The sequence below is a fragment of the Phodopus roborovskii genome, unplaced genomic scaffold (assembly GCF_943737965.1).
Source record: "Phodopus roborovskii unplaced genomic scaffold, PHOROB, whole genome shotgun sequence".
Classification (NCBI taxonomy): domain Eukaryota; kingdom Metazoa; phylum Chordata; class Mammalia; order Rodentia; family Cricetidae; genus Phodopus; species Phodopus roborovskii.
The window spans coordinates 11,834,036-11,858,597 of record NW_026126407.1 but is presented as its reverse complement, the minus strand read 5'-3'; the positions used below and the strand labels follow the sequence as shown (position 1 = coordinate 11,858,597).

General features: G+C 44.8%; 1 protein-coding gene across 1 annotated transcript; it reads left to right on the top strand.

The window, feature by feature from the left end:
• The first annotated feature begins 2,314 nt into the window (after positions 1-2,314).
• Positions 2,315-23,582, top strand: Fxr2 (FMR1 autosomal homolog 2). Its single transcript, XM_051180261.1, has 17 exons — positions 2,315-2,702; positions 11,428-11,480; positions 11,799-11,892; positions 12,773-12,844; positions 12,945-13,093; positions 13,783-13,876; positions 15,180-15,296; positions 19,519-19,689; positions 19,840-19,918; positions 20,390-20,499; positions 21,018-21,104; positions 21,322-21,544; positions 21,712-21,909; positions 21,994-22,194; positions 22,279-22,374; positions 22,508-22,608; positions 22,895-23,582. The coding sequence occupies exons 1-17, from the start codon at positions 2,622-2,624 to the stop codon at positions 22,988-22,990; spliced, it is 2,022 nt and encodes a 673-aa protein (XP_051036218.1). The 5' UTR covers positions 2,315-2,621; the 3' UTR covers positions 22,991-23,582.
• The last annotated feature ends 980 nt before the right edge of the window (positions 23,583-24,562 follow it).

The window sequence follows — 24,562 nt, the reverse complement described above, 5'->3', positions numbered from 1 at the left end:
TAGGGATTGTGCCTAGGGTCTGACATCTGCCAAGGTAGTGTGTTACTACTGAACTGAATACATAGACCTCTTTTAGTTTTGAGTTAGGGTCTCATGAAGTTGCCCAGGCTGGCCACAAAGTTGTCCTCCCACACATGTACATCATGCACATATACACACATTAATAATAAATACAGAAAATACAGATGATTTGCCCTCCGATAGAGCTATTGTTTCTATTTATTTGCTTACTTTTTATAAAGAACTTTTTTCTTTTTTTAATTTCGTTTTATGTTCATTGGTGTAAAGGTGTCATATCTTCTGGAACTGGAGCCATAAGACAGCTGTGAGCTGCCATGTGGGTGCTGGGAATTGAACCTGGGTCCCCCGGAAGACCAGTCAGTGCTCTTAACCGCTGAGCCATCTCTCCAGCCCCCGTTTCTATTTATTTAATTAGTTTATAGTCTTAGTATGTTTGGAGATGGCTGGGAACTGGAACTTGGAAAATTTCTTTGCCTTATAAATTTTAGAATTACCGAAAAGATCTACCATGCTTAATAGGATATTTTTATTTTTTCAAAACAGGGTTTCTCTGCATAGCTCTATGCTGTCTGGAACTCACTCTGTAGACCACACTCATCCTTTTTGGTGATGGGATTAAAGGCAGTGCCACCGCTACCACCACCACCGGCTTAATAGGACACTTTTTTTTTTTTTTTTTTAAGATTTATTTATTATGTACACAGTGTTGTGTCAGCATGTATGCCTGCAAGCCAGAAGAGGGCACTAGATCTCACTACAGGCAGTTGTGAGCCACCATGCATGTGGGTGCTGGGAATTGAACTCAGGTCCATCCAGAAGAGTAGCCAGTGCTCCTAACCTTTGAGCCATCTCTCCAGCCCATTCGTAGGCCACTTTTTTTGTTTTTGTTTTTCGAGACAGGGTTTCTCTGTGTAGCTTTGGAACTTGTGGAACTCACTCTGTAGACCAGGCTGGTCTTGAACTAGCAAAGATCCGACTGTCTGCCTCCGGAGTGCTGGGATTAAAGGCTTGTGCCACCACCCAGCTAAAAATAGGGGTTTTTGAATTAATTAAAAAAAATTTTTTAGCCTGATGGTGATGGCGGCGGAGGCAGAGGCAGGCGGATCTCTGTGAGTTCGAGGCCAGTCTAGAGGGAGTTCCAGGACAGGCAAGGCTACAGGGAGAAGCCCTGTCTTGAAAAAATACAAACAAACAAGAAAATTACTGTTATATGTGTGAGTGAACTTGAGTAATCTCACACATGTGATGGTCAAAAGGTTCCCTTTGGGAGGTGGGGTTATTTCCAGGAACTGAACCCCAGTTCAGTTTTTTTCTTTCTTTCTTTCTTTCTCTTTCGAGACAGGGTTTCTCTGTAGCTTTGGAGCTTGTCCTGGAACTCGCTCTATAGAGCAGAATGGCCTTGAACTCACAAAGCTTTATCGGCCTGCCTCTGCCTCCCGAGTACTGGGGTTAAAGGCGTGCGCCATCACCGCCTGGCATGTTGCTTTTTCTTTTCAATATGGCCTTGAACTTACTAGAATCAATTTAGGGCAAGCATGGTAATGACATACATTCCTGTAATTTTTGCCCTTGGGAGGTTATCGGGAATTCAAGGTCACTCCCCAACTGCTCAGTGAGTTCGTGGTCAGCCTAAAATACAAGAGACCCTGTCTCACAAAACTTACTAAAATCCACTCAAGCTAAGAACCGTGACTCTTGAATCTCCTATAGATTCAGAGAGTCAACACATGCGCATGGACACCAAAACCCAGCGCGTGCGCACCGGGCACTTTTTGCTTTTCAGCTCCCTCACCCCCCCCCCCACACACACACTTTGGAGTGTGCGCACCAAGAAAGACAAAGGTGGTGAAAGTGACCAAGCAGTCATTCTGGCGCATGCCCATCCCTAAATTGCTCTGGTTGTGCGGGGCTCACTTTGTGGAGACGGAAGTCCAATCCGGTGGAGCGAGCGCGGCCCCTCCCTTCCCGTGATTGGTTTGCTTCCAGTGTTGTGGGGCGGGGAAAGGAAGGCACAGGGACAGTGGAAGGCTGGGGTGGTGGAGATAGAGCGTTCACCTCGTTCTGCGCAGGCGCAGAGAAGCGGCCAGGAGGGGGCGTGCGAGGGTAGAAGAGAATGTGGAAGCCCTGACGCGCTGGCGAGCCGGAGCTGGGTCGCTAGCCTAGACGCCTGCGCCTTGGCCCTCCGGCAGGCGCGCGGCGGGCGGGTGCCCTGTGCGCCTGCGCAGTAGGCGGCGGCGGCGGCAGGGGGAGGTGGAGGCCGTGGAGCGGCAGCGGCAGCGGCAGCAGCGGGTCCCGGGACTGAGGCAGCAGGGCGGCAGCGGGGGCGCCGGCGGGCGGAAGCTGAGGTGACGAAGGCGACGGCGGCGGCGGCCGTTTCTCTCACAGTGGCGGAGACCAAGGCGGCGGCGGACGGGGAGCGGCCCGGCCCCGGCCCCCTGCTCGTCGGCTGTAGCAGGGCCGCCGTGGGGCCGGCCCGGCTCCCGCCCCCCGCGGCTCCCCCTCCGGCTCCTCCTCCTGGGAGACGCCGGGGGCCCGGCCCGGCCCGCACTCAGAGCTCTGCTTCAGCCACTACCGGGGCAGTCGGAGGTGGCGGCGGCGCCATGGGCGGCCTGGCCTCTGGGGGGGACGTGGAGCCGGGACTGCCCGTCGAGGTGCGGGGCTCCAACGGGGCCTTCTACAAGGTGAGACGCTGCGTCGACCCGGGACACCCTCCTTAGCCCCCTCCCCCAGCCCAGGCAGGGGAGAGCGGAGCGGGCTCGAGTTTCTGGAGCTCAGTTCTGACCCGTAGAACCTTCGATCCACGCTCCCACTCGAAAGCCTCCCGGCGAGACCGTGGGAGTTAACCCTCGTGCTTTTCTTTTTGAGCCCGCTGTTACACCTGCTTTTATCCTCAGCTGAAAGCGTGAACATCAGGTCATTACCGTGCGTGGAGGGGCGCTCCTGACCCCTCCGGAGAAACCCCTTTACCCAGCCTGTAATTGACTTTTCTTGTTTCTTAGTGGAGGAGCCACTTCAGCTTCTAATCGCATCCTCTCCACGGCCCGAGCACATGGGAGAGTCTTTTCCTACATGAACCCCTTGGGAAGGCCCACTGTCCCATATTAGATCTTCGGTCTTCAGGGAGACTTCTGCCTACTGGCTCTAAACCATTTACCCAACTTTCATCCTATATTCTTGTTTCCTACTAAGAAGAAATGGCCAAAACCCACGTGTGTTATTTAGCATCTTTGGCCTCAGGTTCCATCAGCCATAAAAGTGGTTTTGTTTGACAAGTCTGTCACCCCACCACACCTTTATCCCTGAAACCAGCTACCCAGGGATGGGTTTGTTTATCTCTTAGACTTCATCTACATTTAGGTCATTCTATTTTCTTAAGTTTAAGCTTCCTTAAAAGGGTGCCTCAGCAAGATTCATTCTGTTCTTATTCTAACAGATTTCTACTTGTTGACAGTTTTTTTCTGGAAAGAGAAAGTATCTTTCAGAATTGCTAATTTCAGCGTTTCTTTGCCCAAGACTTGATTCCTTTGAAGTGTTTTGGGGGTGGGGTTGGAACACTTTGTAGCCCAAGCTAAACTCGAATTCCTACTACCTCAGCCTTTCAAATTCTGTGATTATATTACAGCCTTGAGCCACTATACCAGACCAGGCCTTTTGTTTCCTTCTTTCTATCTATACATCCATATCACCTTCTGTATCTGTTCTGAGTCTATTCTGGCGTCCCCCTCCCCTTCAATTTTAGATTAAGACAGATTTCCTCTTGCCCACATCTATTTTTTATCATCTGATAGGTAGAATTCTGAACCTCTTTTGAGTTTTACTTATTTTTTAGCCCAAGTCAGGGTTTCTCTGTCTAACCTTGCTGTCCTGAGCTCTGTCGACCAGGCTGGCCTCAAGTTCATAGCCTCTGCCTCCAGCACCACCCAGCTCTTGACTTTGTGTGGAATTGTCCCAGAAACGTTTGATTCCTCCCTTACTCTTTATGCTGAAGAGGAATTTTCATAGCATAAGTTAGAGGAGCCGCTTTCATTTTAGTTTTCCTCAGGTGCATATCCCTACCCCAAGAGACCTTTCTGCTTTCTCATGCCCTTGGAAACTACTTTCTATGACTGCTATGAAAGTGTATCTTTGTAGCTGAAAAAGGACTTGTGCTTGCCCTTGTAGATGGTTTCTGCCCCCACTTCAGCTGATAAGTTGGATTTTACTCACTGTAAATGCCATGCCATTTTTGCCTGCCTTTTCTGATTAAGTTCTTTACCTGTTACCCAGTGCATATGGGTGTACATATCAATTAGTCTTAGCGTATTCTTTCAAGTAAGTCTATTTATGTACAAAGGTGTATTGCCTGCATGTATGTCTGTGTGAGGGTGTCAAATCCCCTGGTACTGGAATTTACAGACAGTTGTGATCTGTCATGTGGGTGCTGGGAATTGAATTGGGGTCCTCTGGAAGAGCAGCCAGTGCTCGTAACCATTGAGCCATCTCTCCAGCCCTTATCTTGATGTTTCTTTATTCCTGTGTAATCTTCACTGATGTCCATCACACTATCACTTTCCTAAATCTTGGTACTTTTTCTTCTGAATGTCTTTGTAACATTTCTGTTTTTGTGTTTGTGTGTGGCAAAAGTCTCTAATTCTTTTCAGGTTCTGGATAGGACACATTTATGCTTTTTTTGTTGTTTTTGTTTTTTGAGACAGGATTTTCTCTGTGTAGCCCTGACTGTCTTGGAACTCAATGTCAATGTAGACTAGGCTGGCCTACACTCATTGGGATAGGTCTGCTTTTGTTGAGTACTAGGATTAAAAGCATCCACAATCATGCCTAATTTGGAAAATAAGATACTTGCTTTTGTTATAGAAAGCATGGGAGCCATGCACATCTGAGAAAGATTAGTGCTGAGTTCAAATTAATTGTATGAAGTGGTTGGGAAGGGGTAGATTTCCTGTTATATGTAAGAGTATCCAGAATCAACAGATAGTCTCTGGATTTTTTTCCCTTTTACCTGTGGGTCATAACAGTGACAGATTTGAGGGATGGGGCCAGATTCTCTACTACTGAGTTAGTTAATCAACAGTGTCTATTAATATTTATTTAAACCTAGCAATTTAAATCTTGGGTTCTAGCCTCTTTAGTAATTTCTGCCCCATGACTAAGTTAAAATAATTTCTTACAATTGGACTAATCTTTCTTAAACTCATGTATGGGCTTTTGTTTTGTTTTTGGAAACAGGTTTTTTCTGTGTAGCACAGGCTGTCCTGGAACCCACCCTATAGACCAGACTGGCCTTGAACTCAGAAAGGTCCCCCTGCCTCTGCCTCAGGAGTGCTGGGATTAAAGGCAGGCACTTCCAACTCCTGACACTTTCCTAAACAATGTAATGAGATTGCTTATCTATCTAACCTTGCTGATTAATACTCATGACTCAGCAAACTTTGGTGTGAGTAAGGAGTGTTACCCTGTCTTTTTGTTTGTTTGAGACAGGGTTTCTCTGTAGCTTTGGAGCCTGTTCTGGAATACTAGCTCTGTAGACCAGGCTGGCCTCAAACTCACAAGATCCTCCTGCCTCTGCCTCCTGATCATGAGACCAAAGGTGTGTGCTACCAACACCCAGCTTAACCTGTCTTTTATATCTGTAAATTTGGGGAAATTTTCTTCATCTCTGTCAAAATTGTGTTTTATTTTGATTTTTCCAGGTCAGATACCAGATCTAAAATCTGAGTTATTTTATAACTATCCTATCAAGCTCTTTTTTTGTTTTTAAGGGGAGTTTCAGGTGATTCAGTCTGGCTTTTAGCTGAGGAAAACCTTGAATTCCTGATCTTCCTGCCTCCCAATTCCCAAGTATACACACCACCAACCCCAACTTCATAATGTGTGCTTTTTTTTTAAAAATACTTTTGTTCTTTTTTACCCCCAATAATGTATTTATTTTTATGTGCATTGGTGTTTGCCAGCTTGCATGCCTGTGTGAGGGTGTCAGATCCTCTGGAACTGGAGTTACAGACAGTTGTGAGCTGCCATGTGGGTGCTGGGAATTGAACCCAGGTTCAATTGCTGTTTTGTTTTTCAAGATGGGGTTTCTCTGTGTAGCTCTGGCTATTGTGGAAGATTGCGCTGTACACCTAGCTGGCCTGGAACTCCAAGAGACCTATCTGCTTCTGCCTCTAGCGCTGACCAGCATTCTTTAATTAATGGGACATTATCAACTTTAAAACTTTTTTTTTCCCCCTTTGGCTCTTTTATCCTAGAATTCCTTTTCTTCTGAGTGGTGAAGGTAGAGACATTTCATATCTTTTTATTTAAGGAAACTGAAGTGTCTAGAAACTTAAGAGCTTTCTGCTTTCATCTAACAGTGCTAAGCCCAGAAAGTTAACAGGAGATGGCTAGATTTAGAAGTTTTTCTAGCCGTGTGTTGGTGGTGGCACATGCCTTTGATCCCAGCACTCGGGAGGTAGAGGCAGGAGGAGCTCTGTGAGTTGGAGGCCAGCATGGTCTACAGAGCTAGTTCCAGGACAGGCTCCAAAGCTACACAGAGAAACCCTGTCTAAAAAAACAAACAAAAATTTTTTTTTCTAATAGATTTTTTAAAAATTTAAATTAGAGCTGGGTGTTAGTGGTGCATGCCTTTAATACCAGCACTCGGGAGGCAGAGGCAGGCAGATCTCTCTGAATTCAAGGCCAGCCTGATCTACAAGAGCTAGTTCCAGGATAGGCTCCAAACAAAAATATCAATCCCAGTTCCCTCTCTCTCCCATCCTCCCATGGCCCCCACTGACCCTCCTCCCATCCCTCTTCTGCTCCATATAAAGGGTGAGGGTTTCCATTGGGGATCATCAAAGTCTGTCACATCATTTGGGGCAGGGCCTAGGCCCCCCTTCTAACAGGTTTTATTTTATGCACTTGCCTGTTTATCCAGTGGCATAGATCAAACAGAACTTAGGAATTCCTTTTCCATCACTGTTGTCTTTCAAAGAAAGCATTGTGTCTGAAGTGAATGGGTAGAAGAACTAAGAGGCAGAGGTACAACTGGAATATGTTGGAAAGAGTTTATTCTGGAAAATAGTTGAAGGGGAAAGATGCTGCAGGTAAAAGGGTAAGAGGCATTGGGTTAAACTGTAGAAGGAGGGTGATTCTATTCTGAGCATAGCATTTCACCTTGGAAGTCATTATTTGTTGTAAAAAAAATGGTAATATTATTGCTACCCAGTTTATAGACCAGTTCAACATAGTGAATTAGAGCCTTAGACATAGCCTTTGTGAATGACTGTATCAAATGTATCTAGGAATGAGAATCTCTGTTTAAGAGATAGGCAAGTGATTGATTCTTCTACTTTTTTCCTTATAATGTTTTTGATAAATGATAAGTATCTTGATAAAATCTAAGAATTTGAGCCTCTCCTCTCAGGAGTTCTTTGCTATTTATTTTATTTTTTTAATAAAGTCAAGCTATATAGCTGTCTGTGATTGGCCTGGAACCACTGACTATGTAAATCAGGGTGCCTTGAACTCAGATCCACCTGCCTTGGCCTCCCTAGTCATGGGATTAGAAGTATGTGTCTTTTCCTTAATAAATATACATTCACACTACGAGGAAAAGTCTTAGAGTTGGACATTTGAATAAAGAGTTTGATAAAGCTGGGTGGTGGTACACGCCTTTAGTCCCAGCACTCTGGAGGCAGAGGCAGGTGGCTCTCTATGAATTTGGAGGCCATCTTGGTCTATAGAGCAAGTTCAAGGACAGGTTCCAAAGCTGCACAGAGAAACCCTGTCCCCAAAAACCAAAGTGGGGGGGAGTTTGATAAGGTTTGGGCTTGGTGATGTATCTCTGTAATTCTAGCACTTGGGGTGCCACTGGAGGTTTAGGAGTTCATGGGCAACCTCACCTACATATTGAATTCTAGGTGAGATCCTGTCTTAAACAAGCTAAATAATCCAAAGGGAAGCAGGACCCAGTGCTTTGGAAGCGTTACTCTGTAGACTAGTAGCAATGGGCATTGATTCTGAATGAAGAGAAGACAAACATTTCTGAGGAATGTATTTTAAAAAAGTATCCTAAGGAATAAGTATGCTAAGAACAAAGTCAGGATGTAGTAACTAGTCCATATTTGGGCTCTAAGAAAGACTGGCTCAAAAAAGGAAAAATAAAGTAGCAGGGGGCTGAAGAGATGGGTTTAGAGTACATGTTGTTCTTTCAGGACTATGGGGTTCAATTCCAAGCACTCATATAGTTACTCTCAACTAGTTCCCAGGGGATCTGACACCCTCTTCTGATCTCTGGAATCAGGGACACAAATGGTGCACATACATGCTTGCAGACCTAACACTCATACACATAAAATTAAACAAGTAAATCTAGTTGATTTTTTTTTTTTTTTTTTTTTTGGGGGGGGAGACAGAGTCTCTCTGTGTAGCTCTGGCTGTCCTGGAACTCAGAGATATCCTGCCTCTGCCCCCCAAGTGCTGAAATTAAAAGGTATGTAGGGTTGGGAAGATGGCTAGGTGCTTGTTATGTTAGCATTAGGATTTAAGTTTGGATCCTAAGAATCAACACAAGTAGCTTGGTGTAGCAGCAATACTCTTTGATCTTAGCATTGACAGGCAGAGACAGGAGGAACCTAGGGGCTTTGTTGGTCAGTCCAAGTTCAGTGAAGGATTCTATTTCATAAATTACTATGGAGGGACATAGGGATTTCTGGCCTTCACATACTTACACTAGCACACAAACCTGGACATGTTAGAATATGCCTGTAATCCCAGTACTTGAGAGATAGAGGCAGGTAGATCCCTGTGAGTTCAATCAAGGCCACATAACAGCCTGGTATACATAACAGTTTCTAGGCTATCCAGGTTTGGATAGTAAGACTGTTCCTACAAAACAGCTAAAGTAGGTTATATTTGGTGCAAAATCCAGGTTTCCATTATAAATAAGGCAGCACAGTAAGTGGTGGTTGACTAGTTCTGTGTGGTGAGAGCTTTGTGTTTTCTAGAGCACTATTGGTATATTTTCTCTTAAGCTCTGCCTCTATCCCATTCACTATGCTCAGGGTTGGTCCTTGAATAATGTTAGCCTTTTGATACACATGTCTTTCTTACTGGGTTTTTTTTTTTTTTTGTTGAATTCAGGGTCTTATACATGTTAAACACACACCACCACTATAGTATATACTCCAGGCAAAGCCCCAAATTTCTTTCTTTCTTTCTTTCTTTCTTTCTTTCTTTCTTTCTTTCTTTCTTTTTTGAGATTTGAGACAGGGTCTCTCCATGTATCCCTGGCTGTCCTACAACTCACTTTGAAGAAGACCAGACTGGCCTCAAACTCACAAATCTGCCTGCCTCTGCCTCTTGAGTACTGGGATCAAAGATGTGTGCCAACACTGCCCATCAGCAGCTAATTTTTTCTTTACTTTTCTTTTTTTTTTTTTTTGTGAGACAGTGTCTATGTACCTGGGTGGCCTGGAACTTGTTATGTAGACTTTGAACACAAAGATCTACCTGCCTCTACTTCTCAAATCCTGGGATCAAAGAAGCTGTGCAACACCACACATCCTGTGTATTATCAGCATATATATCTGTGTACTACTAGTGTGAGAGTCTACAGATACCTCTGCCAAGGATGGCTAGGTTACATCTGTGCTCTACCATGCCTGGCTTATGATACATTAAATTTATTTTTTTATTTTTTTAGGACTGGAGAGACAGCAGTTAAAAGCACTTGCTCTTCCAGAGGACTCGAGTTCAATTCCAGCACCTACATCAGGGGCCTCACAACTATATAACTTCAGCTCCAGGGTATACAACACTTTTGGCCTCCTTGAGCACCTTAACTCAACATTCACATACCCACAAGCAAACCCACACATGCCTACACACGTAATAAAAATTATTTTTAAAAAGTTGATGTATATGAATGTTTGTGTGTACCACATGTGTACCTACTACCTGCACAGGCCAGGCCAGGGTCAGGACCTGTGGAATTGGAGTTAGAGGTGGTTGTGAGTCACTCATGTAGGTGCTAGGATATGAGCCTAGGTCCTCTGCAAGAGTAGCAAGTTGTCTTAACTGCTGAGCTAGTTTTTCAGCCCCCATTAAAAATTTTTGAGTTAAATCTTGTATATGATATGAGGGACCAAATTCACTTTTGTGTCTGGCTATCCAGTTTTTTCCAGTACCATTTGTTGAAAAGCACTCTCTCCAAACTCTCTTCACTTTTATAAAAAACCAGGAAGTACAAAGTAATGTATAATAACTGAAAGCAATTTTCGGGCTGGGGGTGTAGTGCAGTTAATAACTGCATGCACAAAACACTCTCAGCACCAAATAAATTGGGTATGGTGATGCACACCTGTAATCATAGCGCTTGGGAGATAGAGATCAGAAGGTAAAAGGCTCTGCTACATGTAAGTTTGAGGCCAGTCTGGGCTTCTATCTCAAAAATAAAATCTGTTACCATAAAGAGTAATTGTACTTTATCAAAACTAGAAATCTTTGTGTGAAAAATAGGGAGAGAAGAACTGAAACTGTAGGTGGAATATACAGTTTTGGCCTTAGGAAAAGAAATAGCCACAACAATTTTATTTTTTATTTTTGGTTTTTCAAGACAGGGTTTCTCTGTCCTGGAACTAGCTCTGTAGACCAGGCTGACCTCAAAGAAATCCGCCTACCTCTGCCTCCCTCGTGCTGCGGTTAAAGGTGTGCACTACCAATGTCCTTCAGAACTATGACATTTTTTTAAAATACTAGTTTTTTCTCCTGTAAACTGCTTATTATTTTGAACTTTTCCAGTGTTCAGTCGTTCTCCAAGGACTTGGGCATCCGGGTACTAAATTCCCCAAGTCTCTAGGGAATTAAACCCTTCTCCCTCTTGGCAGGCCCTGATGGCCTATAGGTGTTCTAGTCTAGCCATATATTGTCTTGTGGGATATTCTTAGGCTTTCTGAAAGTTGCTTGTGTTTTTTTGTTGTTGTTGTTTTGGTTTTCAAGACAGGGTTTCTCTGGCTTTGGAGCCTGGCCTGAACTCCCTCTTGTAGACCAGGTTGGCCTCAAACTCATAGAGATCAGCCTGCCTCTGCCTCCCAAGTGTTGGCGTCAAAGGCTTGCACTACTACAGCCTGGCACTTGTATTTTAATTGAACTCTGGCAAGCTGCTTTACATACCGGGAAGTAAACCACCAGTTTCCAGGCTGTTCTGATGCAGTTTCTACTTTTTTCTTATCCTGTTACTTGTAGATTTTGTCAGTATGGTTTCCTTTCTCTTACTGTTTATATTCTTTTCCAATACATCTTCCTGGCTATGTTTAGACTTTTTACATCCCCTGGTAAAACTCTTAATTTTAAAGGTTTCTGATTTCTCTTCCTGATGGCTAAGATAGTGATTAAATGTATTTTCATGTTTCCTAAATTTTTTTCTAGGGCTTTGTGAAGGACGTCCATGAAGACTCTGTCACCATCTTCTTTGAAAACAAGTAAGACCTTTGGAATAGACAGACATAATAGGTCGTAAAGGGAGAGTAAAAAGACGTAGACTGCTGAGGCCAGCAATGGGTAACAGGGAGCTGAGAGTTTGGATGAGAATTCTAGGAAAGAAAGGGGCAAATAGCTTGGTGCAAGTTGTAGGCATCTTATTGATAGTTGGTAGCAAGGGATAAAAGACTACTATGGGAAAAGAGCCTGTTGTGACTCTACCAGGAAGGATAAAAGTGATTTTGGGGAGGGAGTAACCCCCTTGTAAAGAGATGGACAATTACATCAATCTGAATAGCTTTCATGTCACTGTCTTTTAGCTGGCAAAGTGAGAGACAGATTCCTTTTGGGGATGTCCGGCTACCACCTCCAGCTGACTATAATAAGGAAATCACAGAAGGTGATGAGGTCGAGGTAAGGCCTGGGAAGTCCAGCTTCCCAGTGTCAGTTTGCCTTCCCCCCCCCCCCTCAGGATTCTGTTTTTGTTTTGTTTTGTCAAGTCAGGGTTTCTCTGGCTGTCTGAGAATTTGCTCTGTATACCAGGCTGGTCCCAAATTCACAAAGAAAGATCCACCTGCCTCGGTCTCCCCAGTGCTGGAATCAAAGGTGTGCATTACTGCTGCCCAGCTCTATTTTGGGTTTTTAACGTTTCTTCCTCATCTGAACCACCACGTCTAACTATGTGAAGTAAAATGCAGCAGTGTCTGTGTCATGGGTAGGATCTGAGGGTGTACCAGTTTAAAGGGGCCACTCCACTTAAAAGTCTAATTCCTATAGTATATGTATGTGACTGAGTGTGATTGAGATTTGGAGTTGAACCCAGTGCATTGGGTATAGTGTATGTGTGCGTGCTTGAGTGATTATAGCCAGGCTTGTGCTATAGCTCACAAGTGGTGGTCAGGACAGCCATGAGCTCTTGGCCACTGCAAAGAAAATGAAATAATTAAAATTCAGTGATCTCATACTTTCAGTTTCTGGTTTTATTTTTGTGGGTTTAGGAATGCTTTTTAAGTATCTGAATGCTTTCTCCAATTTTTTGTTTTGTTTTTCCTTTCCTTTCCTTTCCTTTCCTTTCCTTTCCTTTCCTTTCCTTTCCTTTCCTTTCCTTTCCGTATCAGCCTTGGCTGTTCTGGAACTCACTCTGTAGACCAGGCTGGCCCTGAACTCAGAGATCTACTTGCCACTCCCTCCTGAGTGCTGACATTAAAGGTGTGTGCCTCAACACAGCCAACTTGATTTCTTCAGTTTTTGAGTAGTCCTCAGTGCTGTGTCTCTTTATTTCTAACTTTATCAGGTTTATTCGAGAGCCAATGAACAGGAACCTTGTGGTTGGTGGCTGGCCCGGGTTCGCATGATGAAGGGAGATGTGAGTGACTAAAGCCCTTTGGGGAAGTCCTGAAACTGTTTTTGTTCAAGGAAAGGTAGCAAATGGATGGTCAGGTCATACATTTTTTCCTTTCTGCCAGTTTTATGTCATTGAGTATGCTGCCTGTGATGCTACCTACAATGAAATTGTCACCCTGGAACGACTTCGGCCTGTCAATCCCAATCCCCTGGCAACCAAAGGCAGCTTCTTCAAGGTTACCATGGCTGTACCTGAAGATCTCAGAGAGGCGTGAGTGTTGGAGGCTGGGAATTGGGGGTTCCCTACAGTGCTAGCCTCTGTCCTTATTTCTCCCAGGTCTCCCATTCTTTAGTTTGTTCTATTCATCCCCTGGCTCTGTGAGGATCTTTTTGCATGATATACCTGCAGCCCTTTTATTTTTCATCTTTGTCCCTCTTTCTGTCTGTCTTGTTTTGTTTACTTTGTGACAGGGCCTCACTACACAAGCTCTGGCTGGACTGAAACTCTTATGTGTAAACAAAATGGCCTTGAAGTCACAGAGATCCACTATGCCTGCTCTGGTTATTTTTAAAAAGTTTTCTTAATCCTTATTCTTCAACAATGGTTCTATCCTAACCTGGTCTACACATCAAGTTTCAGGATAGCCAGAGCTGTTACACAGACAAATCCTGTCTCAAAAAACAAGACAAGGGCTGGAGAGATGGCTCAGAGGTTAAGAGCACTGGCTGCCTTTCCAAAGGTCCTGAGTTCAATTCCCAGCAACCACATAGTGGCTCACAACCATCTGTAATGAGATCTGGTGCCCTCTTCTGGCATGTAGGCAGAACATTGCAAACATAACAAACAAATAAATAAATAAATCTTTAAAAAAAAAAAAACCCAAAAACATTGGTTTCATCTTTATTTTCTCCTCCCTACTTTTTGTTCCCAACCTCTTAACTGAGTACTATTCTCTGCAGCTGCTCCAATGAGAATGTCCATAAAGAGTTCAAGAAAGCGCTGGGAGCCAATTGCATCTTTCTCAACTTCACAAACAGTGAGCTCTTTATTCTGGTGAGTTTTCATTCTTGAATTTAACAGGCCTTTTCAACAGGTTTCCCCTTTTCCTTTATAAACTTTTGCAGAAGTGGACTGTGCTCACACTTACTTGTGACTTTGTTACTCCTGACGGTTCTGGACCCAGGGAGGCTTGCCTTTCCCTAGTTTTCCTCATGTATGTTCTTAGTTTCCAATGTGAGATTAAACCATGTTCTTCATATACCTATGTGCTTTAGACAAGGACTCTAGCTCTAGGCTATATTAAGATCTCTGTGTATTTAAGTGCACATCTGGGTGTGATGGGCTGAAGTGTTGGTATCAGTTCTTTTTCAGTTACCATACACTTTACAAGGCAGAGTATTTTCTTTGAATCCAGAGCTAGCTCGCTGGTGAGCCAGCCTTGGGAATTCCTGTTTCACCCTTTATTCTTGTCTCACAAACACCTACAACTCCAGTTCTAGGGCACCTGACACCCTCTTCTGGTCTTTGCACCTATGTGCACATAACATTCGCAGAGACACATACAAAGAAATCTTTTTTTTTGTTTTGTTTTGTATTTTGAGATAGGATTTCTCAGGAGTTTTGGAGCCTGTCCTGGGATTAGCTATTGTATACCAGGCTGGTCTCAAACTCAGAGATCTACCTGCCTTCTGTTTTATTTTTCGTTTTTTTGTCTTAGAACTCATACTGTGAACCAGTCTGGTCTCAAACTTACAGAATTTACCCTCTTCTTACCTGCTGCATCCATCACTACCCTGGCTATAAATATTTAAAAGGGGGGAAAGAACAGAAAAACCTCTGTATAACTCACCTTGTACTTGCTCTTATTGTCAAATGACTTCTGTCAGTATTTCTATCCAGCCCCTATGTAACTGACAGTAATTTCCCTGGAGCCTACCTCATTTCTTTTTTGTTCCTTTGAGACAAGGTCTTACTATATACCCCCAGCTGGCCTGATGATTCACTGTGTAGCTGAAGCGTAGCTGAAGCTGCACTTGAGTTTGACATCTTCCTCTTTTACTTTCCCTGGTTTGAGGTGATAGGCATGTGTTACTTCGTCTTATTTTAAACTTCATTTTTCAAGGTAGGGTTTCTCTCTGTGTAGCTCTGGCTGTCCTGGAACTTACTCTGTAAACCAGGCTGGCTTCCTGCTTCTGCCTCTGGAGTGCTGGGATCAAAGGCTTGAATTACCATGGCCTAGCTGAACTTCATTCTTGACACCAGCCTTCTTTCAAGGACTCTGGTGCTCTGGTGTCCAGTCTCTGATGCTCCCTGGGGTGTATTTTGCTTTTAAAACTTTGTATTCATTTCTTCGCAGTCAACCACAGAAGCCCCTGTGAAGAGGGCATCTTTGCTTGGTGATATGCATTTTCGAAGCCTTCGCACTAAATTGCTGCTTATGTCCCGCAATGAAGAAGCTACCAAGCACCTTGAGGCAAGTTTTGGCAGCTTTTTCTCATGCTGAATAATTATTGTCCTTTTTTCTCATCTTGTGTTTCTGGCTGTTCTATCTTCTCATACTTTCAGGATGACAGTGTTCTGTCTTGGGTTTTGTTTTTTTTTTTGAGACTAGGTTTCTGTGTACGCTTGGTTGTCCTGGAACTCACTCTGTATGCCAGGAAGCCATGAACTCACAAAAATCCACCTGTCTATGCCTTCTGAGTGCTGGGATTAAAAAGATATGCCATTATGTCTCTGGCCAAAATGTACTAATTGTTTATCTAATTTTTGAGGCAGGGTTTCTATGATATATATATATAGCTTTGGCTGTCCTGGAACTTGCTATATAAAACAGGCTGCCCAAACTCACGGAGATCCATCTGCCTGTCTCCCAAGTGCTAGGATTAAAGTCATGGGCCAGCCTGCCAAATGTTTTCAAACAGGGTCTCTCTGGACTCCTTGGCTTACCTGAAACTCTGTGCAGGCCATGCTGGCCTCAACCTGTCTCTGCTTCTCAAATGTTGAACTATATCCCCAGCCCACAAGTTTTTTCCTTCTGGGCTGAGGATAGGACACAATCTGTTGCTTGCTAAGCAGGTGTCCTAATGAGCCTCTTGATCAACTCCTCTTCAAGTGTTTGAGTTCTGACAATCTGTAATTATGTTTCCTTATCAGAATGATTTAACCATGCCCCCCCCTTTTTTTTTTTTTTTTTTTTTTTTTTTTTTTTTTTTTGATACATGGTTTCTCTCTGTAACAGCCCTGGCTGCCTTGGAACTTGCTCTGTAGACCAGTCTGACCTTGAACTCACAGAGATCCGCCTGCTTCTGCCTCCTAGTACTGGGATTAAAGGTGTGCACTATAATTTCCTGGCTGTTAAACCATTCTAAATGAATATAGGTTATGTGTGTGCTTTGGTTGAATTGGATCACTGATTCCATTCATCAGGTGATCTGATCCTTTTGGGAGGCTTTTCTTTGAAGTGGTGCAAATTGTGAGTTAAGGCAGCCTTCTCCAGAGTTGTTGCTAGGAGCTAGGAGGTGAAAAGTCACGGTTCTTTCCACTTGATATACATGTCTTTGCCAGTTCCAAATGAATAGGGTTTTTTCTTTCTTTTTTTAAGATTTATTTTGCCAAGGTTGAAAGGATGGCTCCCTCTAGCAGTTAAGAGCATTGGCTGCTCTTCCAGAGGTTCTAACTTCAAATCCCAGCACCCACATGGTAGCTTAAAACCATTTATAACTGTAGGCCCATGGGATCAGATACCCTATTCTGGTGAGTGAATGTACATGCAGACAAAACACCTATATACATAAAGTGCATAAATGAATATGTCTTTAATATAGTTTTAATATATTTTAATTCATTTATTTCTGCCTTTTAGGATGCAGAGGCAGGCAGCTTTATAAAGCAGTTTCCAGGACAGTGAGGGCTACACAGAAACATTATCTTCGAAACAAAACAAAAAAAATACATATATATTTTACTCTGTTTTGTTACTCTGTATGAGTGTTTTGAATTGCATGTATGGTGTCTATGGAGGTCAGAAGAGAGCATTAATTAGTTCCCCTGGGACTGAAGTTAAAAGTGGTTGTGACCCGCCAAATGGATGCTGGAGATAAAACCTAGATCCTCTGCAAGACTTATCCTAACTCTCTAGCCCCATAAGCAGATTCTAACAAAGCGTAGAATATTGTTTTCTCCTAGAATTTGGCTTTCTCTTTCTATGGTAACAAGCTGGAGTAATAGAAGTTAGACATAGGTGCAGAATGCTTGCTCAGCACCATGTAAACTTGGTGATAGTAAATGCAGCATTTGGGAGATGGAGGCAGGATATATGTACCACTTGTTTTCAGAATTGCTTGCCATGCCCAGGTGTGATGGTACACACTTTTAATCCCAACAGCTAACTGGAGGAAGAGTCCAGTGAATCTCTACATAGAGTTCAGGAACAGCCAGGGCTATATAGATAGACCCTGTCTTGAAAAAACAAAAAAAGAAAGCTTTCCTTTTTAATTATTTAGAGACATAATTTCACAGTATAATCTTGGCTGGCCTGAAACTTGCTATGTAGACTAGACTTGTCTCAAACTCAGAGAACCACCTGTCTCTGCCTTCCTAGTGCTAGGGTTAAAGGCGTGCCACTGTACCCAACTAATACTTGCTTTCTTGTTCTCACTCCAAACCCCTTTGTTTTTGTTTGTTTGTTTGTTTTGTTTTGTTTTTCTTTTACTCTCTTGGCTAGAGACTAAATCTAGAGCCTTCTGCACTTTAGGCAAGTTCTTGACTACTGACCTACAATAGGCAATGTTTTAAAATAACTGTTGGGGCCTGGCAGTACTGGCACAAGCCTTTAATCCCAGTCCTTGGGAGGCAGAGGCAGGCAGATCTCAGTGAGTGCAAGGACAGTCTAGTCTACAAATTGAGTTGAGTTTAGATACAGAGAAACCCTGTCTCCAAAAAAACAAAACAAAAACAACAACAACAACAACAAAAAAAAACTGTTAGGGCTACAGCTGAGTGGTACAGCATTTGCCTAGAGTATGAGAGACTATGGGTGTAACACTTCGACCCAGATGCTCAGGAGAGAAGGAAAGCTGCTTGAATTCATTAGTCTAAGGCCCATCTGAACAAGAACTGGATGTCTGGGCATAGTGGCAAAGAGTTAAGAGCATTGGTGGTTGCTCTTGCAGAGCACCTGTGTTTGATTCCCAACACCTATGTGGCAGCTTATAATCATCATTAACTCTAGTTCCAAGGAACTGATGCCTCTTCTGGCTTCCTGGAGCAACAAACATGTACATGGTATAGAGACATGGCAGCAAAACACTGATAGATGTAAAAATAAAAGACTAAACAGTAAAAAATGTGTGAGTAGCAAGCACTCATAGGTAGTAGCTTATTCATTTTGGTGTTTGAGACAGGGTCTGTGTAGCCCTGGGTGTCCTGGAATTTGCTGTGCAGATCAGGCTGGCCTTGAACTCACAGATCTGCCTACCTCTGCCTCCCAATGCCCAGCAATTTATTCAGTTATTTCCTACAATATTTTGATCATACTCTTGTCCAGTGACTTGCTTCTTTTTTTCCCCCCTCATTTATTTGCTTTATTTTTCTTTTATGTGCACTGGTCTATGTCTATGTGAACTGGTCTGTGTCTATGTGAAGGTGTTGGATCCCCTGAAGCTCGAGTTTACAGACAATTGTGATCTGCCATGTGGGTGCTATGAATTTTAAGAAATTATTTGGATGTCAGCCTTGTCTAACCCTCTTGTTAGTCCTTTTGAGTAGGGGTGTTCACGACAGGGTTTCTCTCTGTAACCCTGGCTGTCCTGAAATTCACTCTATAGATCAGACTTGTCTTGAATTCAGAGTTTTGCCTGTCTCTGCCTCCCAAGTGCTAGGATTAAAGGTGTGTGCCACCACTGCTCAGCTGCTGGTCTGTCTGTCTGTCTGTCTCTCTCTCTCTCTCTCTCCCTCTCTCTCTCTGTGTTTGTTTTCTTTCTGGTTTTTTGAGACAGGGTTTTTCTATTGCTTTGGAGCCTGTTCTGGAACTCACTCTGTAGATCAGGCTGGCCTCGAACTCGGACATCACCTGCCTCTGCCTCCCGAGTGCTGGGATTAAAGTCCAGTGATACCAAAGTGTCTCTCTCTCTTCTTTCTTTTTTTTTTTTTTTTTTTAAGATATATTTATTATGTGTACAGTGTTCTGTCTGCATGTATGCCTGCAGACCAGAAGAGGGCATCAAATCTCATTATAGATGGTTGTGAGCCACCATGTGGTTGCTGGAATTTAACTCAGGTCCTCTGGAAGAGCAGCCAGTGTTCTTAACAGCTGAGCCATCTCTCCAGCAAAATAAACATTGGTTTATTGGGAAAAGCTCAAAAGAGGAATTGTATTCTAACTTGAGAGTGAGTAGGCCAGCTGTGAGGACTTGTCAGATGATACTCACAGAGAGTGTGTCTTAAGGACTATTCAACCAGTTAGTATTAGAGCCAGATCTAGAACTTTGATGGCTTCTAGCTCAGATTGCCCTCATTAGTTAATCATTGCCCATAAGCCCTGGTGTTACAGGTGCCTGAGATTTCTGTGGGGAGCTCAGGGGCTAGCAGACCACAGGTGGTTCTGGTTTTCTTTATACTTCTTACCCTATTAAAATTACAAAGGACTAGCCACCTAGGACATATGTTCGGAGATTCACAGTGCCTTTTCCTTTCAGACAAGTAAGCAGTTGGCAGCAGCATTCCAAGAGGAGTTTACAGTGAGAGAGGACTTAATGGGCCTGGCAATTGGAACACATGGTGCCAACATCCAGCAGGCTCGAAAAGTGCCGGGAGTGACTGCCATTGAGTTGGGTGAAGAGACCTGCACTTTCCGAATCTATGGGGAGGTCAGCCAAAGACTGGGCTTTTGTTCCTTGGGGCCTGAGGGTGTAGAGGGTAAGGTGGAAAGCTAATTTGAGCTATGGTGACCTCCCTCCCTGCCAAGTCAACGAATGGCAGAGAGATCCAGATTCTGTTTTAGTTTACTCTTTCTATAGACGCCTGAGGCATGCCGACAAGCTCGAAGCTACCTGGAATTTTCTGAGGACTCTGTACAAGTGCCCAGGAACCTGGTTGGTGAGTTTGGGTGTGTGTATAAAAGGAATAGTTAGGCTGGGATGGCAGGGCTTAAACAGTTTTGGGCATGGTACTTTGTGGAGTTCAGAAGTTTCGTAAGGATGGAATAGTCCGACGAACGAGAAAAGGGGAATTATAAATTTGTAGGGATTGTAGATTGTGGCTTTCTCTTTTTCCCTTCTGAGACAGGGTTTCACTGTTAGCTCTGGCTGTCCTGAATTCACTCTGTAGACCAGGCTGGCCTCCAACTCAGTGATCCGCCTGTCTCTGCCTCCCAAGTACTGGGATTAAAGGCATGTGACACCACTGTCCAACAAATTGTAACATTTTTATCCCATGGAAAGGTTATTAGATTTCTAAAAGCAGGAAAATGAATATAAATGCAATATATAGAGGGGGGTTATAGGAGACTTTATTTTCTTAACAATGACAACGAAAATTAAAAGCCTAATTCCTCCTTTATCCATTTAGGCAAAGTGATTGGAAAGAATGGGAAAGTGATCCAGGAGATTGTGGATAAGTCTGGTGTTGTGAGGGTTCGTGTCGAAGGTGATAATGACAAGAAGAACCCCAGGGAGGAGGTATGGGTCACAAGAGGCCTTAGAAATTGTTTCCATAAGTAGAAGGTACTGAGGGCGGGGGACCTCTAGAAGGTGGAACACAGAACCTTTCGTTTGTCCAAGTAGACTGTGATCCTATTGTCTGTTTGAGGGGTGGGCTTAACATGTAATCTTTTCCTTTCTGATTTTCTTTTTTTTTTTTTTTGAATAGGGGCTCACTATATAGCCCTAGCTGGCCTGGAACTTAATTTGTGAACCAGAACCAGGCAAGCCTTAAATACAGTTCACAGAGATATGCCTGCCTTTTCCTCCCCAGTGTTGGGACTAAAGTCCTGTGCCACCATGCCTGGCATTCAGTGGGGTGGGCCTTAAGACAGAATCTCATGTGGCTTAGGTTGTGCTTGAACTGATTAACTTCACTGTGTAGCTGAGGATGGCTTTGAATTCCTGCTCCTCCTGCCTGTCTCGTGAGTGCTAAGATTGTGTGTGGGCCATCACAGCTAACTGACATCTGATCTTTCTTCTGGTCTGTTCTCTAGGGAATGGTTCCCTTCATATTTGTTGGCACCCGAGAGAACATCAGCAACGCCCAGGCACTGTTAGAGTACCACCTCTCCTACCTGCAGGTACCCGTGTTTGAGTCATGTCAGACAAACTGGGCTAACAAGGGGGAAGACCATTGGGGCTGTCCTACCTAGTGTGTCTTTTGATATTTTGGCTCTGGGACTGTGTCCTATTCTTTTTACTCGTTTGTCTTGTAGTCCCATATGGGTACAAAAGTAAGAAGGAAGTGGACTATCGTCCATTTTAATTCTCCGTGTTGTCTGTCTGCTTTCCAACCAGGAGGTTGAACAGCTGCGCTTGGAGAGACTGCAAATTGATGAACAACTTCGGCAGATCGGGCTGGGCTTTCGTCCTCCTGGGAGTGGACGGGGTGGTGGTGGCAGTGACAAAGCTGGCTATACCACAGATGAAAGCTCCTCCTCTTCCCTGCACACAACCCGAACATATGGGGGCAGCTATGGGGGCCGGGGCCGGGGCCGCAGGACTGGTGGTCCTGCCTATGGTGAGACGGCTGTGGGGGCGGTGGAGGAGGTGGATGTCTGGGTGGAGACTGGGGAAGGAGTGGCATGGGTGCTTGTGAGTGATAGGAAGAACTCTAGATTGGAGGGAGAGGTGGAGCTCCTAGGGCAAGGGCCAGTGGCTCTAATTCAACCCTTCTGTGCCCTTCAGGTCCCAGCTCAGACCCATCCACGGCTTCTGAGACGGAGTCAGAAAAGAGAGAAGAGCCTCATAGAGCAGCACCCAGTGACCGAGATCCCCCAAGCCGTGGAGAAGAGAGCAGGAGGCGGCCGATTGGGGGCCGGGGAAGGGGCCCTCCGCCTGTTCCTCGGCCTACCTCAAGATACAACTCATCGTCTATTAGCTCAGGTATCCCAGAGTTGGGGATCACATATATAGGCCCAAAGGAGAAAATAGTGGTCTCCTGACTCCAGTCCCTTTCCTTACTCCCAGTGCTTAAGGATCCAGACAGTAATCCTTATAGCCTATTGGACACATCTGAACCAGAGCCTCCAGTTGATTCAGAGCCTGGTGAACCCCCTCCAGCAAGCGCCCGCCGCCGCCGTTCCCGCCGCCGCCGTACTGATGAAGACAGGACAGTCATGGATGGAGGCCTAGAATCTGATGGTCCTAACATGACAGAGAATGGCCTGGGTGAGGGGCAAGCCTGGATTCCTAGAGGTGGTGTGAGAAAGAATGAAGACAGGCAGGATGAGTTGACTTTTCTTTATTCCACAGAAGATGAATCGAGACCCCAGCGACGTAATCGCAGCCGCCGCCGCCGCAATCGTGGTAATCGAACTGATGGGTCCATCAGTGGAGACCGCCAACCAGGTCAGCTGACACTAGGGGATTAGAGCCTTTCTGGAGCTAAGAGTGGGGTGCCATGCTCTAGGAAAGCCAGGGTTGGATTCAGTGGAGATGGATACCTGTGTTCCTGAAAGTCTTGATCTTTTGCCTTTCCTAGTGACTGTGGCAGACTACATCTCACGGGCAGAGTCTCAGAGTCGCCAGAGGCCACCTCTGGAACGCACGAAACCCTCAGAGGATTCACTTTCAGGACAGAAGGTAGGCAATCACAATATCCTAATCTTTTTTTTGATTTAGAGGCAGGGACATAGAAAACTTACCCAGGAAATACAGGAGTAGTTGAATTGGCTGTATCTGGGGGAGTTCAGGTTCAGCTGAGGATAGAGCAGAGCTGGCAGTAACAGAAGTTAATGTTCACAGTGACTAGAGCAAAGGAAGATAGGGAACATCCCCTGCTTTCCAAGTATGTCTGTAGTGAGAAAGAATGCCTACACCTGGTGTACTGATGAGCTGCTTTCTCTTTGTTTTCCTCCTTCCTTTTCAGGGTGACTCTGTCAGCAAGCTTCCCAAGGGCCCCTCGGAGAATGGGGAGCTCTCTGCCCCCTTGGAGTTGGGTAGTTTGGTGAATGGGGTTTCATAAAACCTCCAGTCCACATCCCTCCTTTCTCCATCTCGCTTGCTGCCCACCACCATGGCCCTTATGGGTCCAACTGACCTGCGCTGGAGCTGCTCTTATCTATGGGGGAGGGGGGTGGCACAGCAGCTTGGGTCCCCCCAACCTCCAGGAGCTAGTGGAGGGGTGTGTAACAGGGTCATACCCCCTCCCTCTTGTCCACCCTACCCCCAGGGTGAGGGGAGCCTCCCCTTCCCTATCAGACTGGATGTGCCTTTATCCTCTAATGCCCCGACCTCTGAACACCCCCATTCTCCGCCTGTTGGTGGGGGTGCTCCTTGATCCACCCAGATTTGACAGTTCAGGGGGGCTCCCCTGCTATCCCTCCTCCCATCCTGTACCCCCCATTTCTGGGGCCTCATCACTGTGGAAGACGGGGATAGTGAGGGTATTTGTGGGTGGGAGGCATGGGGAAGGTTTTGGAATAGAACCCGGGTGTGTATGAAGGGGGTGACAAGGTCCCCCAGGGAGTTGGGGAGAATAACCTTGTCTGGTGGATAAGAAGGCGTATTTATTTTTCACTGTACAGTATTTAAAAAGAGAATAAAAAAAAAAATCCAATGGCCTTGTGGTTCCCATGCTTTCTTTGACTCTAGTCAGGTCTGTTTGGACCTACACTATTCCCTGGCTTTTGTTCTCTATTCTTTATTAGCTTCTCATTCTGTTTCTGGAAGATGATACATGGAATTTGCTGCATACTTAATTCTCCATGCCCAGCTATTCTTCTAGTCCAGAGGACTAGACTAAAGCCTTGCTATTTCTTCCTTCCCCTTGATAGAGTTGGGCCACTCCTAAGCCCTGAGTCACAGAAGGCTAGGCAGGGCTGCTTGAAGCTGGACCTGTTCCTGCTAGGAGCTGAAAGTCTGGGCAGGCTATTTAATCGGATTATCTGGGGCCTGGGGCACAGGCTGGGCCTTCATCAGAGGGGAAAATAGGGTTCTTTCAGCATGGCCTCAAAATCTCAGGAGGGTCAGCATGTATTTCTGGCCTGGTGTTGCTCTGGCTCCAGAATCCACATCACTGACCTCAGCTTTTGGTGTCACAAGAATGATGAGCAAGTGACTATAATTGGGAGACTCCAAACCTAGGTTGGACAGTACGCTGAGGGTTGAAGGTAACCCTAAAGCTGGTGTCCTGAATGCCTTGTCAGAGAAGCCATGACCTTAAAATGGAAGGAACTTGGATCCATGGTGTTTCATGCCTTTAGTCCAGCACTTGGGAGGCACAGGCAAGCAGATCTCTGAGTTCCAGGATAGCCAAAGCTACACAGAGAAACCTTGTCTGGAAAAACAACAGGATGTATCAGGTACTCAGGAGGCAGTGGCAGATGAGTCTCTACGAGCTCAAGGCCAGCCTAGTATACATAAGGAGTCCCAGGCCAATCAATCATGGCTGTATGGTTCAGTCCTGTCCCAAATAATTACAATTTGTAAGGAAAGATACATCAAGGCAGTAAAAATTGCTAAGAAGGCCAAACAGTGGTGGTGCATACCTTCCTTTAAATCCCAGCACTCAGGAGTCAGAGGCAGGTGGGGTCTT